The sequence below is a fragment of the Oppia nitens genome, unplaced genomic scaffold (assembly GCF_028296485.1).
Source record: "Oppia nitens isolate AA-2021 unplaced genomic scaffold, nextdenovo-longstitch-racon4-pilon3 scaffold10_pilon_pilon_pilon, whole genome shotgun sequence".
Lineage (NCBI taxonomy): Eukaryota > Metazoa > Arthropoda > Arachnida > Sarcoptiformes > Oppiidae > Oppia > Oppia nitens.
The window spans coordinates 1,777,284-1,795,605 of NW_026533189.1; the positions used below are offsets into that span (position 1 = coordinate 1,777,284).

Consider the following 18,322-nt stretch of genomic DNA (forward strand, 5'->3'; position numbering starts at 1 on the left):
ATGATTCAATGATATATATATTTACTGTATAATATAATTAGTACTTAAAATTATAGATTTTTAAAAAAATGAGCTCAATTTATCATATAATACACATTTGATTTATAAATACAATAGTATTAATATTATAGTAAAAACATTTACAAATAATTTTCTCATCAATAATAAATAAATATATAAAAACATTTTTTTATATATATATAGCTTATTAATAGTCAAAAACATTATATATATATTTATATTACATTTAATAATTAAATACAATATACTATTTATATAATCATAAAAAGTAATATCCTTTTAATTTTTAACTATAGTTTATTATTATTTATTAATTAAGACTCATTAGGTATTGGCTTTAATTTGTTTGGTTTGTGAAACACAATATTTGACGGATCGTCGGCCAGCTCTGGATAGACACTGGGGTCGTGATTGTAGTCGCCTTTAACTCCCGGCACCAAACCGGTGGTTAATAGGAGTTCCTTTTCGGCTTCAGACCATTTCGATACTGTACTACTGTCGCGATTGTTGGCCAACAGTTCCCTTTCCTGAGCCCATCGCTGGCCAATTGCGTGTTTCTTTGCATGTCTCAGCACTCGATGCCTCTCCCGATCCGGTGTCGTACCGTATCGTATGTTCAGTATATAGTTCTGTATATGTATTCTAACGTCCACCTGATGTCCCGATCCCTTCTGGTCTTCGGTTTTGCTTTCGTGTACCGTTTGGTTCACATGATTACTGAGTCTTTGCAGTTGAGTCAGATCGTCGGCCACTCTCCACGTATTGTTTTTCACAAAATAGAAGACATCGTTGCCGTGGATCACAAAATGGACGTTCAGTAGGTATGAGTTGTTCAATATCTGTGTGAACACGTCTTTGCGAATCGGGTCGGCGTCGGAGGTCGAGTGCACGACTGCGTGTCCGCTAACACGCGATATACTGATGCCGTGACCAAAAGGCACGCTCTCACTGGAAATCTTATTGGTTTGTATTGACTCAAAAAGATCCTCAGATTTGACCTAAATTTAAATATCGATAAAAACAATTAGTCGCTTATGGTTCACATATATCTTTACTTTAGTTCAATTACTTTTGATTTGTCGAGACTGGAGATCATTCCGAAGTTATTGAGTATTCTTTGCAATCCACAGGCAAAACCCGATACAATAGGCAACGCGGGAACAGTTACTTTTGGTATTGACTTTAAGGCAGAGGACAGTTGGTCGCTGGTGTGTCGATCTCTGCTGAAAATACTCTGCAAACCGATGTCAAAGGCCGATAACTCGATGCCCTGATTTTGGATCCATTTGTTTAGGTCCAACATATTCCAGCGTTCATCCGTCGGTGCATTGATGGGATCGTTACGGTTGAACCGGTATGCGTGCAATGATTGCGGTTTATTGGGAGTCGATAGGAGCTGATCCCAATCGGGTGACAACCATTGGCCCACAAGCGAGTCGTACACTCGGTTATCACTGAAATGAATAAGGCCTGTCAACGGGTCGGGAATACCGCCCTGAAAATCAACCGCCAAATAAAAGGCTGGATTCGAGTCGAACAGGACGTGTCCATACGGGCCGCGGTGTACCTCTTTGACCACTTCCCCTCTATGGTCGAGTACTAACAATGGACTTTGTATTTGGTCGCATGCGATATAAAACACTTCGTGATTTACCTAAGAAATACATTTATTAATAATTGTTGGTTCAATTTACATATTATGAGGCAGTCCTAAAAACCTACCTGTGTCATAACCGGCACATTTTCGGCATCGTATATAATTGTGGTCACACGAGCGTCAGCGTTGTTAAACGTATGCGTAACCAGATTAGGTCGCGTAATATCGCCGTAAAAATATTGAGTCACATTTCCATAGCTGTCTTTGCGGACAGTAAGCCGTCCGCGCGGATCATACATATATTTCACGTCATAACGCGACGGCCGGTTAGCTCTCATCAGTTGTCCCAACGTATTGAACGTAAACTTTTCTTCACCTCTTTGTATGACAAACCCTTTGGCGTCCATTATATACGGCGTTTCACCAAAACTGGTAATTCGGTCGCCGGCGTCGTAGAGAATGTCAATGCGATTACCCATGTATTGCATTGTCGCCAGATTGGAGTTGTCGTCGTACTGGAACTTCCAGTGGTCCCGACCGGTCACTTCGGTCAGCTGCTGGTCGTAATCGTAGGTATAGTTTTGAACGCGCACTTTACTGGCACCCAAATGTCGCATAAATGTCTTTGACTGGATCAGCGCACCGTTTGAATTATACGACAGATCCATACGAAACACTTCTTTGTCGGCAATGACCAGCGATGACTGCAACAAATAGTGTGAAGCGTCGAAAGCCTTAGAATAGGTGGCCGTGCCGTCTGTCAAGAAAGTCTCGTTCTGGGACTTGTCGTGTATACGAAAGTTGCCGATCGCCTCCAGACGGCCGGTGCGCGGATGATAGGCATAATCAATGTGTGGAAGACTTACGGAACCGACTCGTGTGGACAATAGTTTCAAGCGTCCAAACGAGTCGTATTGATAGCTAAACACTAAGTTTGACAACAAGTATGAGCTAACAAATTGGTGCATCTGTTTGGAAAGCAGAGCACCGGTATGTTCATAGATGAGAGCCATTTGCTGGTCATCATAGGTCCAGAGCTCTCTTATTAATAGTCCGGTCACTTTATGGTAGAATCGTTCAACTTTTCCGGCGCCGTAGACAATCTCGCGGAGTTGCGACCTATTGTTGTATACGTAAAGCAGTTTTCCCGAATCGTTCGGATAGGTTTTCATAATAGGCCGGTGCTCGGCGTCTAAATATATCACATAATTAATATTATTTGGTGTCGTATACACCAACTTATAGAAACCCAACGATATCTCCAAAAGAAACGCATGTCTACTGCCTTTGGGTGTTGTTATTGTCCGAAGACCACCGTTTCCGTCATAAGTATAAAGATATTTGCGACCACTTCGCAGGACAACCTTTGTCGGCGACATTCTTCCATCTTCATAGCTGTTCTTCACACTCGTTGCGTCGGAAAACCGAATCTCCGACAGATGTCCCATACGATCATAACTGTATGTCTCTGAGTGTTGGCCCTCTTGCCAACCGGACAGTCGACCGAATCGGTCGTACATCATATTCAACGGCAAACGACTTTCTTTAGGTAACCACTGGACGGGACGGGAAGAGTCGTCGTATTGGACAAAGAGGAACGGCCGACGAGAGTTGTTATACAGTATCTCTCGGTTTGCAATCCAGTCGTACTCGACGGACAAGAATTGCGTTTCGTTGATAACAAGAATCCTTTCGACAGCCGCTATATTCTTATCCTTTTCAGACCTACGATTGTACTTCACATCATAATCCCAACCAATCCATGGTTTCTGATTACTCTCAGTCATGAGTGTTTGTCTCATAAGGACAGGAAACATACCGGCCTGGACTGGAAGATACGATAGCAACACTTTGTGTGGCTGTGCCTCCCAATAGATGGTCTCTTTCCACGGACTCTCCACTTCGACCGAACCGTCCAAATGGATAAAAGTCTTCAACTCAATGCCGTTCTCGTAAATGTTGAACGACTCGCCCCTAACTTTCACAATAGTAGTATGAGTTTGTATCGGCGATTCCGACGCCGACAAGTCAACTGTCTTAACGAGTGCTCCGTTTTGATTGAAATCAAATTTCAATTCAGTGGACAGTCCTGTCGGTCGAACGTATCGCACTAGTCGTCCGCTGTGGTCGTAAAAATAGAAGAATGAATGACCGGCTGAGTCCGATCTCGAAACCATAAGTCCCGACGGATCATAAGTAAACTTTGTGGTCATATTGTCGGGACTGATGAACTGCTCTAAGAAGCCCTGTTTGTTTGTCAACACCCGACACTTTTGGCCTCTGGTTGTCTCAATAGTGTGTAGACTATTGACTGAGTCTCTTAGAAACGACACTTTATTGCCGGAGGCATCGGTTACGGCACTGAGTTTACCGAAGCTCGTGTTCACGTTATATAAAAATGTATAAAGAGTGCGGCCAGTGATTATACTTTTGGTCACAGTGTGCTGACCGTACTTATTAAATATATACATTTCCTGGCCGTCGGGAAACGCAATCTGAAACTCAAACTGTTCGTCCGGTTGCGGGATATAAGGCACGGCTGACAGAATTCGTAGATTACCGGCGTCGGCCATATGGAGGACACCATTGCTGGTCAGTGTTAAGGCAGTGATAGACACGAGTCGTGTGTCGCGCGCCAATAGTACAGTCTTTTCCTGTTTTTTATACAAATAAATAGATAATAATTGGAAAAAATTAGTTAATATCGCGTGAAATCTCTAAATTTGATATTTACTATTATATTTATAAAAACTATATTATTCTACAGTGTGTTTGATATATTTGAAAATATTTATGAGTAAATAAAATAGTAATATATGATTGCAAGTGATAAAGATATAGTAAGATATCAGATGAGTTCCGATAGTGATAATAGATTGTTGAGTATTATTACAAATACGACCAAACCATCAGATTTTAGTCATAATAAGGAAGAATACGATAATAATAACAACAATAAAGAGTCAGCAATAAAGTGGATAAATAATGGGACGACAGAAACATCGGTCAATAGTCAAGAAGATCTGTGCTTAGCTAATGACAAACTTATGAAGACTCTCAAAGATAATGGCTATAATAGTTTAGCTGAGATTGGACGCGGATCTCATGGAAATGTATATACAGTACAGTCCGACAAACATGACAAACAAGTTGTCGCCATCAAAGTCGTCGATTTGTGTCGATTGACACAACAATATAGACATCAATTCTTAAAAGTAGAATTAGATCTATTGAGAGCACTTAGCGATCACCGAAATGTATGCAAAATTTATGAGATCATAGACCTAACTGACTGTAATTTGTAAGATAATTACTATTGAATTTACCCACAAAAATCTGAAACAACCAAAATAGTTGACTATTTTTGTGTTTTTTTAATTATCACTAAATCTTTCATTAAAGAATTTGCGAAGTAATGGACTATTATCCCAATGGAGACCTTTTTGAGTACATCCAAACACATCATAATATTCCTGAAGGACTGTCGTGTCGCTGGTATAAGCAAATTATCGACGGTTTAGAGCACATACATAGAAACGGTYTCGCGCACCGGGATATCAAATGCGAGAATTTGTTACTCAATAATAGGTTTGATATCAAAATAATTGACTTTGGTTTCTGTTGTCGACTTGAGTATAATAATAATAATACCGGTTTCAATGTCGACAAAAATCTGATGACTAATGTCACTCATGAAGAATGTCTTAGCGAGACATTTGTCGGCAGTGTTATCTATGCCTCACCAGAAATACTTAGACAACAACCTTATCTGCCAACAAAAGCTGACATTTGGTACAAAAAAAATAATAAATGATTAAATTAATGATTATTCTTTACAAAACATTTATATACAGGTTATTGAAACAAATAATTCAATTAAATTTTGCTATTTGTCTTTCAGGAGCTCCGGTATTGTTCTATATGTTATGCTTTTTGGTTTCTTTCCTAATGATGGACAGGAATTGGAAAAGTTTTACAAAAATAATGACCACTTCATCGATATTCCCAGTGCTCCTCAAGTGTCTATTGAATGTCAGGAATTGCTTAATAATATACTTGTGAACGAAAACAATAGATTTTCAATCGATAAAATCAAAGCAAGCAATTGGTTTAAGAAAATATGGTTAGACATCGACAATATTACTCATGATATTCAACAATATTTCAGAAATCTTAATATCAGTAGACAAGAGACAGAAGAATTTACAACCAATGAAGACTAACATTTTATTTAATTATTTTTTTAAATAACTTAAAAATTGCTATCAATTTAAAGCTAATAATATATTACCTAATTTTAAAAAATATATACACATTAAAAAATATGTATATATAAATAATTTATTAAAATTAAATACTCCATAAATAATTCAAATGTATTCAAATTTATATTATGAATAAGTGGCAAAATATTTTTTTAATAATTTAATTTAACAAATTAATCAAAGAATATATATATATATAAATCTATATATAAAAAATCAATCTCAAACATAATTATACTAATAGTCTGTATTTAAGCATATTTTATGAATTAACTATTTCACGTATAGAGTTAAATAAAATATCTATTTAAAAAACAGATGCCGTACCTCAAACTCATTGGGCGGTTGTGTTATTGACGACAATGTTGGCAGAGCACAGGTACAGTTGTGAGCGCCGACATCGCGACACATTTCTACCGGACACGAGTGTCTTGTGTTGGCTTTTTTGCCGGCAAAGTGTATGAGCTCTGTATCGTGTGTAAGAGCACGTACTCTATTGACACCATCGCCGGACACTTCCGTAATATATAAAATACCTGTTCGGACATAAATAATAATATTAATTAGTATTAGGACTTCAATCACCAATGAAATAATAACTGAAATTACCTGTCGGTCCAAAAGCAAAGTTAGCGAAAAATCCAATTTCATCTGTTATTCGGCTATTGGTTTGATTGCTAAAGTCAGGTATTTTACAATAGGCAGGCATTCCGGCCACTATCATAACTCGACGGTCGGGTGTCAACTTCATAACCATATGGTCGTCAATAAAATATAAAGTTCCTTCCAATGGATTAATGGCAACATGTGTTGGCCAATGAAGTTTGATCTGATAATTAATTAAAAGATAAATAATTTTTAGATAATATAATTGAATTGTCAATCAATTAAATGGTAAACAATAAGTATTATTGTTTTGCAATGATTTCACCCTAAAAACAGACCTCATTTACAGCAAGAGTTCCTTTGCATGGAATAGGTTTCCATTGTTTCTGATGATTGCGATCACCGATAATCGTATGAATGATACCCTGATTGTCAACCATACGTATACTGTTTCCGTCGGCAAAATAGAGTGCACCGTCTGTACCAAAAGCCATACCCTTGGGATAGATAAGCCGAGCCTCAGGCGCTGGTTTGCCGTCACCACACTTGAGCGGGTCGTGCGGAAAACATCGATCACCGTTTCCTACCACTACATCCAAATTGTTTTCAGGATCGTCCACCTTATCTAACGAATGAAGTCGCAAAATCTGATGCTTTTCCGGATCAGATATATAGAGATGACCGTCGATTGGACTCAACATTATGTGGTACTGATATGAGGGTCGAAGAGATTTGTGTTTATAGACAGTGTAGACTTGTTTGTCAGCGGTTATCCGTCTAATGAGATTAGCGTCACCCACATAGACACTGCCATCGGGACCACTGGCCAATGCTATCGGTGCCATTAGTCGATTATCTCGTGCCAAACCATTGCACTCTTTGCCGCAAATGATATTACGGGGCAAACCGTTGCCCATTAATACTGATATAACTCTTGGCTGTTGCTTAAAGAAAACGGTGGTTCCGTCGCCTTTCTGGAGGACCCCCTCATGAAAGTTGTATCTGTGATGTATATCCAGATTCCATGAGCCCAACTCCGATATATCCATATCATAGCCACGAAGTGTAGTCGATAGGGCTGTCCATATAGTTTGCTTACAATCTTTGTAGACATAGCCAACAAACACTATATAAAATGAAAATAAAACAAAAAAATCAATCAAAAGTCAACTACAAACAAATCATTTGATTAATTCATGAAATCATTGTTTTTTAGAAACAAAATAAAATAAATGAAAAAAAAAACAAATGAAACAAAAATTAATTTCCTATGAAATCGATTATCGTTTTGTTTGTTTTTTCTGTCAATACCTTTGGCAGTAGTAATGCCATAAACTTTTTGTTTATAGATATTCCTCTTATTCCAGGAATAGGTGTATTTGATGTCTGGATCGGCCTCAAAGGTCTTCTCAAATAGTATGCCCTCAATAATGATACGTAAGTAAACCAATCGTAAAGTTTTTGGTATTGTCGACGGTGTCAACTGTACATTGATGGTCGATAGATAGCCTTGACTATAGCTGCTATGATAGACCAGGTGTAGGTGCGAGCCCGGTATGGCCAGACTTTCTTGAAGAACCTGTTAAGTGATGCGTTTAATTCAAAACAAAATTCATAAAAAATCAGAATATATGTATGAAATTGAGTTATAAATTTTATTTTGTTTATTTTTTAGTAACAATTGCAGGACTGGGAGTTGTATCAAAAAGCAGTTATATTTTATACTGTAAAAGATACATGGGCTATAAAATACAGTACACAATACAATTTAAGTGAAAAATTAAAATTTCAAAAATATTTTCACATATAGAGTTGTATTGGGAAAACAATATATATACTGTATATGTTATATTATATAAACTTTATATATATATATATAAATAAAAAATAAAATTAGATGAAAAATTTATGTGAACTTTTGTATGTTTGATTTGGTTTTGGTTTACGGTGTCTGAAATTGAGGCCATAAATCACAATAAGATTTACTGCAATTGTTTTTATTTTTTTTTATATATTTATTTGTTTCACAAACAGAGGAAAAAAACAAACTGGAAATATAAAGTGCACTTTTAATGTATTACTTATAAGTTTATACGTTAAGACACATTAAATCAAAGGGTTTCTCACATATCATAGAAATTGATATTTTATTTTCAAAGCAAAACATTACCAAAAAAATAAATAAAACACAAAATTGTCAGTATATTTATTGCTAACTTTGCTTTAAATCAAGTCATGTCTAAAATTTTGATTAGATATTTATATATAAAAAAATTATTGTGTTTATTTTGATCGGACCTGAGTTTCAGCAATAACAGCACTTTTCTCAGTGCATCCTCCCTGAGCTCCCGGACGCAGTGTTTCGTGAAGTAACGGTTTCATCACATCGTAGTCGTGGTCGCGACAGTGCCATAGACTTTGATTACGTTTGCGATCACTGATCATAATACCAATACCTATATAAATATGAAGACAATTGAAATATAGTTGTTATTGTTGTTAGTCTGTGACTAAAATAATGATTTTATTAAATAATAATAGACTATTAATATCTAACAATAATAAGTTATTTGATATGTTATGACATTTTGATGTAATACTACTGGTATAGCATTTCCCATAAGTGACTTATAATATAAAAGATAAACAAAAGTCAAACAACACATCACTATTCATGTCAAGTATTGACTGCACATATAATAAATAAATATAGTCTTTATATTTGATGCGAACCTGTATTAAGAGGATCTGTATGCTGGCTATCCTTGTCATCTGTCGGCGCCGATGACATGACAACCGGATTCAACATTACAATAATGTCATTCCATGGCACCAGTATTGTCCTCTTAATGGGATGAAAAGGATTTCGCTGGAACTGTAGGACAATAGCACCGCCACCGTTGACTAGTATGTCAAACCTGTAAATTGGTATTATAGTAGCAAAAACATAGGTCCAGAAATAGTTCACAAATATATAATAAAATAGTAGTGATAGTAGTAGTAGTAGTAGTAGTAGTAGTAGTATGAGTAGTAGGCGTTGGTGATGTTAGCAAAGTTGGCCACACATAAGTAGATTTTGAAGATAACATCAATAAAGTCGACGACCAATGGTTTCGGTGTTACATAAGATTTAGTATAAAAAAATAAATAATTTGAATGAATAGTATATATCCTTTAAGACTATTTTTTGGTCATAAAATGTAATTCAAGTTTATTAGAAATTCATACCATCCGTCTCCTCGCGTGAGAGTAAACCCAAATTGTGGATCAGTGGCAACACTAACACGAATCCCAATAAGACCATTGCCTTCTCGGCTAATGACTTGTCCTCGTATTACTGATACACGACTGTTATGTGAAGACACCACACATTTTAGAGGAAAAGAGATACATATAAAGTATGGTATTAGTTATGTTTATTTGTTAGGGTTTTATGAAACTATTTTATGTAAGAAATGGTGACTACTATTGCTATTTGGAAGTAAAAACTTAAAAAGAGTGACTACTAGAAGAAAATAGTGGCAAAAATGAGAACATAAAAAAAGATAAATTACATTTAAACTCAAATTGATGACAATTTTTTTTTTGCTTTTTCAAACTAACTGTTACTGTAGTTTAATTTTTTTTTTGAATCACGATTTTTATCAGAAAGTCCAGGAGTACGGACTATAAGTACAGCTGAGCTAATGATTTGAAAGTTAAAGTTAAGAAAGTTTAGAGAACAGAGAGAGAGAGAGAGAGAGAGAGAGAGAGAGAGAGAGAGAGAGAGAGAGAGAGAGAGAGAGAGAGAGAGAGAGAGAGAGCAATAAAAGACTTGTGTTAAGTCTCAATACAAGAATATTCTTGAAATAAATAAATATAAAAAATTGTTGTGTTTGACAATTGGTATCCATATATTTAAATATAATTTTAATGCATTAATAGAGACAAAGATAGATTGATAGTCATTCCCGACGCTAAAACCATATTATATTGTAGTCTAAATTGTTGACATTGCAAACATAGGAGTACAATGCCATCAATTATTTAAATATATCTAATATACAATTACGTCAACATTCAATCCCATACAACAGTATGACATTGCTGGACAAAAATTTATGTCATTAGCAAATGTGAAAAAGGGTATACTGTATATGTATGCAAAGCTCATGGCGATAAAATTGTCTGAGCTCTGCAATAATATATATATAAAGTTTTTTCGTCTAATTTTTTTTGTTTTAGTTATTTATTAGAATTAATAGCCGTATGTATTAGACAACAATTTATGATAGCATAAGACTGGAAAATCTCAAATATCAAGCACTGAATTACATTATAACTATTATTATTATTACTATATTTGGTGTTGTCGTACATTAAGTTAATTTGAAATATACTTTAATAGCCCTCAGAGAGGGTCAGATAGAAAAAAAGAAAGAAAGAGAGAGAGAGAGAGAGAGAGAGAGAATTAGAAAGTAAAGGAGAGAGTCCTTAGAGTATGTTTAAGCATTTGTGAGCGCCTTAAGAGTGAAAAAAGAGAGTAATACTCGAGTGGCGGAAAAATTGGTGCAAAAAATTTGTAAATGTAAGCAATTTTTACGGCTATATTCACAATATAAACGACTGTTTACAATAAGTAGTAGAAGTAGTAGTAGTAGTAGTGATGACATAAACTTAAGGTAAACTATTTTTTCTCATTGTAATCATTACGTCAAAGAATGGAGAGAGAGAGAGAGACAGTGTTAATCAGAGACTGTATGTTATTTTACTTAAAACATGTTATTTTGAGGCAAACTTTTTTTTGGTTAAAATTTTTTCTCAAAAATCAATTTTTGCGCTTTTTTATATTGATAAAATGCAAACAATATATTTTTAAATTTGGCACCACAAGGCATAGTCAATGAATTGTATTGCATGCTCACTATTAGATTGCACTACTACAGTCATAAATGGCAAATACAGTTTGCACGGGGAGATCATGCATTGGGAAAGGGAGAGAGAGAGAGACTATTGAGAGAGAGAGATAGTATTATATTAAAGAGAGAGTAAGTGAAACCAATGGTTATACATGTGTGTTGTGTTGTTATGTTTGTATGTATATTGACTGAGACGGAGCAATGAATAGCACTCAACATTTCATTTAAAAATGCATTTAATTTTTTTTAAATATTATTATTGATATTATAATTATTATTATTCATTATATCTCTATCTATATATGTTTATCTTAATTTTCAGTTTTTATTAGTTAGGTTTTTAAGACTACAACTAATGCTATTATTATTATTATTACCATCACTACTATGAAAAGGTAATTGTTTTTCATAGGATTCTATATTCTAGGGAAACGGTATTTAAGAATTTAATTGAGATTTATCTCTATTTATTCTGTGTATGAGGTTTTAGGAAAGATGAGTATATATTTATGGATTGGGATGTGAGGGGGCGGGCAGTCAGGGAATTAGGAGAATATAATTGTGTTGTTATGTGTTGTTTTGGGTTTTTATCTGTATTGATATAACAGTATAATACAGAATATATCGGGTGAAACACGAGAGAGGGAATCAAAAGCAGTAGTACTGACTATAAGGAGAGGGTTATATTGAAAGAGAGAGAGAGAGAGAGAGAGAGAGAGAGAGAGAGAGAGAGAGAGAGAGAGAGAGAGAGAGAGAGAGAGAGAGAGAGATATTGGGAGGGAATAGGATTTATATATGGGATCGATTGCTTCAATACATTGAACACATCCAGAGGGGACTAACAGACAGATACAAATACAACACATATAATGTATATACAAACACACATAACATTTGGAGGAGTTTTTGAGAAAAACATAACTTATATATMTAACACATAAAAAGTGACACATAGTATAGTATATATATATATATTCGTGACATTCATAGATTAGGGGACACAACAACTAATAGATTTTGAGGATTCAGATAAGGCTGTCCTCTCAACAATACGTGTGCCATCTTATCAGCAGTTGGCACACACACATACATACATACATACACATAGTAAGGATATGAATACATACAGTTTATATATATACATACATAATATGACATTCAGTAAAGCGTTAGAAAATTGAATACATTTTAGAGATATTGAAATAAAATTAAAATATAATAATATATATTTATCTATTATTTTGAGTGTATAAAGCATAAGGAAAAGTCATACATACAGTAAAAGTGACATTCAATTGTTAAATGACAGCATTAAATGCAAGTGTCGGCTAATATTGAAATTAACATAAAGTCAAACACTACTTGTCATATACTACTACAGTATATACCGGTATAATAGATACACAAAAGCCAAAAGATTTTACTTTTCCATAAATACAATGAAAATTACTTTTGTTAGGACAGTCTTATTATGTCATTATATAAGACATCAAATTAGATTAAGAGAGGAAGTGAGTGAATACACACACAGTATAGACAAACACATAGAGAGTACATATATAAGCTATACATAAGCTATACAAACATACATACATAAGCATCTGGTGTTTTGTGTAGCACACATACAGCTTTTACATATAAATACACAAATTTAATATATATATATATATATATAWAAATTAACTAATATTTAAGCAATTTTTTTAGACAATCACATGTATGAATCAATATGATTTATAAAAAAAAATGATTTCAAATTAAGTTTTAATCAGAAAAAAATAATTAAAAATAATAGATTGTCAACATATAAAAAAATTGGGTTATTTTTATTGTAGGCAGTGATGCCACTGTCAAGTGTATGAAGTTTTTTTCATATATAATAAGTAAACCCTTATTTTCATAACTCTACATGAATTACATTGAAAACGACAACAAAACTAACAATATATATATACAGAATATATAAAAATATTTTTTCTGACATCTAATTAAGAAAGTAATATTATATACATAAATATTAATATATTATTTTGTTTTATATGATCCAACTTTACGCGACTTTTTTGTAGTACTAATTCCTCTTTAATTTATTATATAATTTTTTGTAGGCATTGTTAACAATTTTTCCTTTTTTTTTTGTTTTTTAACGAAATAAAAATTATGTACACAAAGACATGTATTGTTAACGACTAATGTATCGACAAATTTTAATACGGGATTTGATGTCATTATAAAACATGAAATCCCACTAAACTTTTTTCATTATTATTATTATTATTAAGTAGTATTACTAAATATTGTATATAAAACATTCCCCAAAAGGTAATACTAATTATTATCCAACAAATATTTTTTTATGAAAATAAAAGATAATATATTCTGAAACTAATGGATGTCATAAAACAACTATAAGAGGCTTATATTTCATATGAAATATATCACAGAATATTCTTTCTGTAAAATCGGTCAAAAAAGGATTTATGAAAAAATATCAAATCGATAGAATCAAACATATATATCGATTTATGGATAATGTATTTCCCTTTACATACATATCACTACAGTATATATCTATAATATAATGTATTCTCGTTATGTATGGTTATAGCACTGGCATATATTCAATATTCAATATATAAATATAAAGACAACTCAATATAAATAAGGTAAGCGATCAGTGAGTATAACATTTCTGTCCAGCATTTGTAGTGCCACAGCAGTGATATATATATATATCAAAGTTTGCACAATATATATATATATAAACCAAAAACATATTAAACTAGTGTTTTAGTTATTTAGCAGACATTGAACTCCAGAGTAAAACCTTTTTTCTCAAAAGTAAAAATCGCAAATAAAAAACAAAAACCAATATAACCCCCGAAAAAGCAATTTTTGTTTGCTATGAATATATATATATATATATATATATATATATATTATATATTTGTATATCGAGTTGGAGTTATCGATTGGAACATAACTTGTCAACCAAAAGGAACGGTATGTTTGACTGGTGCTCACAATTTTTCAATACAACTATATTTTCAGAAAAATTATTAATTTTTTTCTCATTTTTGTCTACATCAAACAAAATTATTTAACTATTTTTTTCTGAATGTTAATTAACTACTATGGGATATAAGGTCGGGATTTATAAAATTATGGGTACATATAGATACTTACCCTGGTTTGAAGGCACTCCAAAATAGACTGCACGGGTAGATAATAATAAAGAAGATATAGTTTTGTTTCATTTGTTAAAATTATTTTTTGAGAATTGGGTAATTAATTTGATTTTAATAATAGTTAATAATATTTCTAATCTACTAATCTACTAATTTAAATAATTTATGAACAAAATAATTTAGCAATAATTAAAATAAATACTAATATATTACTAAGAATATAAATTATAATAAATTAGTATATAATAATTAAAACAATAATTTTGATTATTATTATTATTTAAAAAATCGAGTTATTATTGATATATTGAATGAAAAATATTTTTTTATATATCTTAATGTAAAGTAATATGTTATTTAATAAAACTACCATTCCTTTAACTAACTAATTGGCACTCTAATAATAAAAATAATATTTTTTTGGGGGGGGAGGGGGGTTAACTAAATTGGGTTGTAAATTCTAAATTGGGTAAAATTTTATATAAAAGCAAATTATGTTCAAATGCAAACTCAAACTCTATGTTTTATATTAGGATTATTGATTAGTTTGGATAAATCATAACAAACAAAAAATATTTTCAGGGATTTTATTTTTCCAACGAAATAAATAACTCTAATATAAGTAATTAAACAAAAATAAAAAATAAGATAAACTTATGAGRAACAGAATACTATATTAAATAAAAAACTTTATAATAAAAATAAATTATCAAAAAAATTATCTAGATAAAATTAAATAAATATAAAGTAGAATATTGTCTAAAATCTAATTTGACTAATTGCAAATGTTTTGTGCAATTTAAATTGATTGATGTTTATTAAATTAATTAAGTTTAGATGACAATAGACTAGTGATTATATTATAAAACTGCACAACAAATGCATATTATAATATAATATAATATTTTTTATTCATTATAAAAATATCGTCTAATATAAGCTGCATTATGTTTGTAGGATGTCGTTGTCGTTGTTTTTTGTAATTATTATTATTATTATTATTATTATTATTATTATTATTATTAGTATATATTAAGCAAAAGGTTTAGAGTACAGGGTTTTGTATTAAAATAAAAACCTTTAGGTTATTAGCTGTGATAATGTTTTATAATTTACGGACTAATACTCAATAAAATATTTATTACTCAATTAGCCATTTATGAGACAAAAGTATTACTAAACAAGTTTTCTGATGTGCCTTTTATTAGGGCTTTTTATATAATTTAAGCCGAGATTATATCAATAAAAATAGATGTTATATACATATAGTTTAATGTTTTTAGTGAGGAGTTAGCAGTTTTTTTATGACAAAAAAATGGCAATATATGGCACTATTATATGTAACATTTTTTATGAGCAAAAAAACATAAATTACTTGTATATGAAAACTACTATAGAAAACATAAAATTTTGTTGTTGTTGTTTAAACAAATTATTTAAACAATTTTTTTAAAATTCAAAAGCAGTATTAAATGCTATTTGAAACATGTATTASAAATAAGCAATTTAAATATTGTTATATTTGATACATTAAAATAAAACGTTAAAAAAATTTTGTTATTGAAAAAATGCTTTTATAAAAAAGCACTGATAGGCAGGACAGTGGCAACACTGCCCGTAATTTGAATGGAGGATCAAAAGTTGTGGACAGTTTAGAGGAGGGGATTAAATAGGTTAGGAATTATCAAATAAATATATCATTTATTTGTTAARTGTTATACAAGAAAATTAATAATAAACAAATAAAAAATAACATTAAAACATTTAAAAAATTTAGGAATCATATATGATTTATCAATTAAGTGAAAACATGAGGTTATTGTGTAATGTGGAAACATTAGGGTGGGTTGGATTGAGGAAAGGCAGGAAATATTGAATGAAATAAATTGAAAAGCTATAAATTTGCGACAATTAGATAAACACATAATGCAGCTCAATATTGTGATATATTGAAATGAGCTAAAAATAAAAATAAATAAATGCACCACAAAATAGTTGCAATTGGGAGTGTAAATGGTTTTAATTTTTATATTCAATTTTAGATGTATTTTTAGGGAAAATAATGTAGTTTTTTTTATAGTAATTGCTTATACGGTGCATAAAATTAATGGTTTGGATGAATGAATGAATAAATAACTAAAAAAAACAACAAAAATTTGATAAAACATTATTCATAGACAATGAATGAATGAATGAATGAATGAATAATTGAAATGACATATAATGAGAAACACATATAAATATTATATATATATATAAATGTATAATAAATGTGAAAAAATGATGGGAATATTAAAAGGTGAGGAAAATATTTCACTTTTATTAATGTATTGTTTTTTTATTGGGAAAAAAATTATTATCTCCTAAACTCTTAAATATTATCATTATATTCGGTTTTATGATTTTCCTATTCATTGTTTTACTATTATATTATTTTTTCATTATTATTATTCAATAGCATTTTAGATTTATATGAAATGTAGTGCTTGAATATAATATAAGCGGTTATATAAACATTTTGTATAAATATATATATATAGAGTACTTGTATATGATATCTAATGATTCATAAAATAAAACAGTTTTTTGGTGTATATATGAAAACAATGAAAAAAACAGCAGAAAATTCATGAGAATTTTATGTACACATGAAATGCTTGTTTTTTTGTTATGGTTTTTAAAATTTATACATAAATTCAATGGTTTAGACATGAAATGTTGTTATTCAGTAAAATAATTTAATATATGTTTAATATAATGTTTTATAAATTTATATATATATATGTGTATATAATGTTTTATGGTATAAATATACTGTAGATAGTTAAGCATTAAAAAACAGCAAAAATTTGTTTTATATTATATAAAACAATTTCTTGATGTAGAAAACATTATATAATAAAATAAATTAATTTTAAATAAAAATAAATGTTTATAAAAATACTAAAATGTTTTATAGTTTATAGTACCAAAAATTTTGATTAAAATAACTTTAAGAAAAAAAATTAAATTATATAATATTTTTTCATAGAAAATTATTTAAATAATAAAATTTTTTATTTAAAAAACCATTAATTAAATATCATAAAGAAAATAAATTAAACTTTATTTTTTAATAAAAAAAACCATAAATATACTATTTGTTGTGTGTATTATGTGTGATCATTATTAAAAATTTTGTAATACCGTAATTATGGTATATATATATACAATATTGTATACATATATAYACACACCGTTTATATATATATTCACTCATTGCTACCGTTCCTGTCTGTCAGACATACATGTGCTTACCTTTCAAAATATTCATCTTTATGGGCATAACTTTGAACACTGGACTCTTCAATCAAAAATTTCATTTTTTGATAAAAACTGGCCGTCACTGCGGGCGGCTGTTTGCGTAACAGTATGTCCAACGGGTCTGGACTTGAGATACACATTAGCGACTGATGACTATAATGCGATTGAAAATATGAAAATAAAATATTGATAATAATAGTAATAATTTTTTTGAGTAATAAAATTAATTATTTTCTTTTGTTTCTCTTATGTAATTCAAATAATAAATTTAGTTTAAATTTTTGTATGTTTATGTGATAATAAGCCATAAAATAAAAGCAAAAATTTTATGTATAAATAATACTAATACTTAGCTATAATTGCATAATAAATAATAAGTGTATAATAATATTAAAAACAATAAGTTTGGAGAGGAATAGAGGGAAAATGCCTAATAATACAGAA

The 18,322-nt window shown here is 30.9% G+C and overlaps 1 protein-coding gene across 1 annotated transcript in view; it reads right to left on the reverse strand.

Moving 5' to 3' along the window:
* Nucleotides 1-335: 335 nt before the first annotated feature.
* LOC128965296 (teneurin-m-like) overlaps nt 336-18,322 on the reverse strand; it is a 39,661-nt gene continuing 21,674 nt past the window's right edge. Inside the window, exons 15-26 of the mRNA XM_054311954.1 lie at nt 17,873-18,031; nt 14,574-14,600; nt 9,718-9,837; nt 9,223-9,407; nt 8,788-8,945; nt 7,801-8,068; nt 6,828-7,615; nt 6,493-6,712; nt 6,211-6,419; nt 1,744-4,272; nt 1,091-1,675; nt 336-1,019 (exon numbers count right to left, since the gene is read on the reverse strand). Coding sequence (XP_054167929.1) covers nt 336-1,019; nt 1,091-1,675; nt 1,744-4,272; nt 6,211-6,419; nt 6,493-6,712; nt 6,828-7,615; nt 7,801-8,068; nt 8,788-8,945; nt 9,223-9,407; nt 9,718-9,837; nt 14,574-14,600; nt 17,873-18,031 — 5,932 coding nt within the window. The remainder of the gene's footprint in view (nt 1,020-1,090; nt 1,676-1,743; nt 4,273-6,210; nt 6,420-6,492; nt 6,713-6,827; nt 7,616-7,800; nt 8,069-8,787; nt 8,946-9,222; nt 9,408-9,717; nt 9,838-14,573; nt 14,601-17,872; nt 18,032-18,322) is intronic.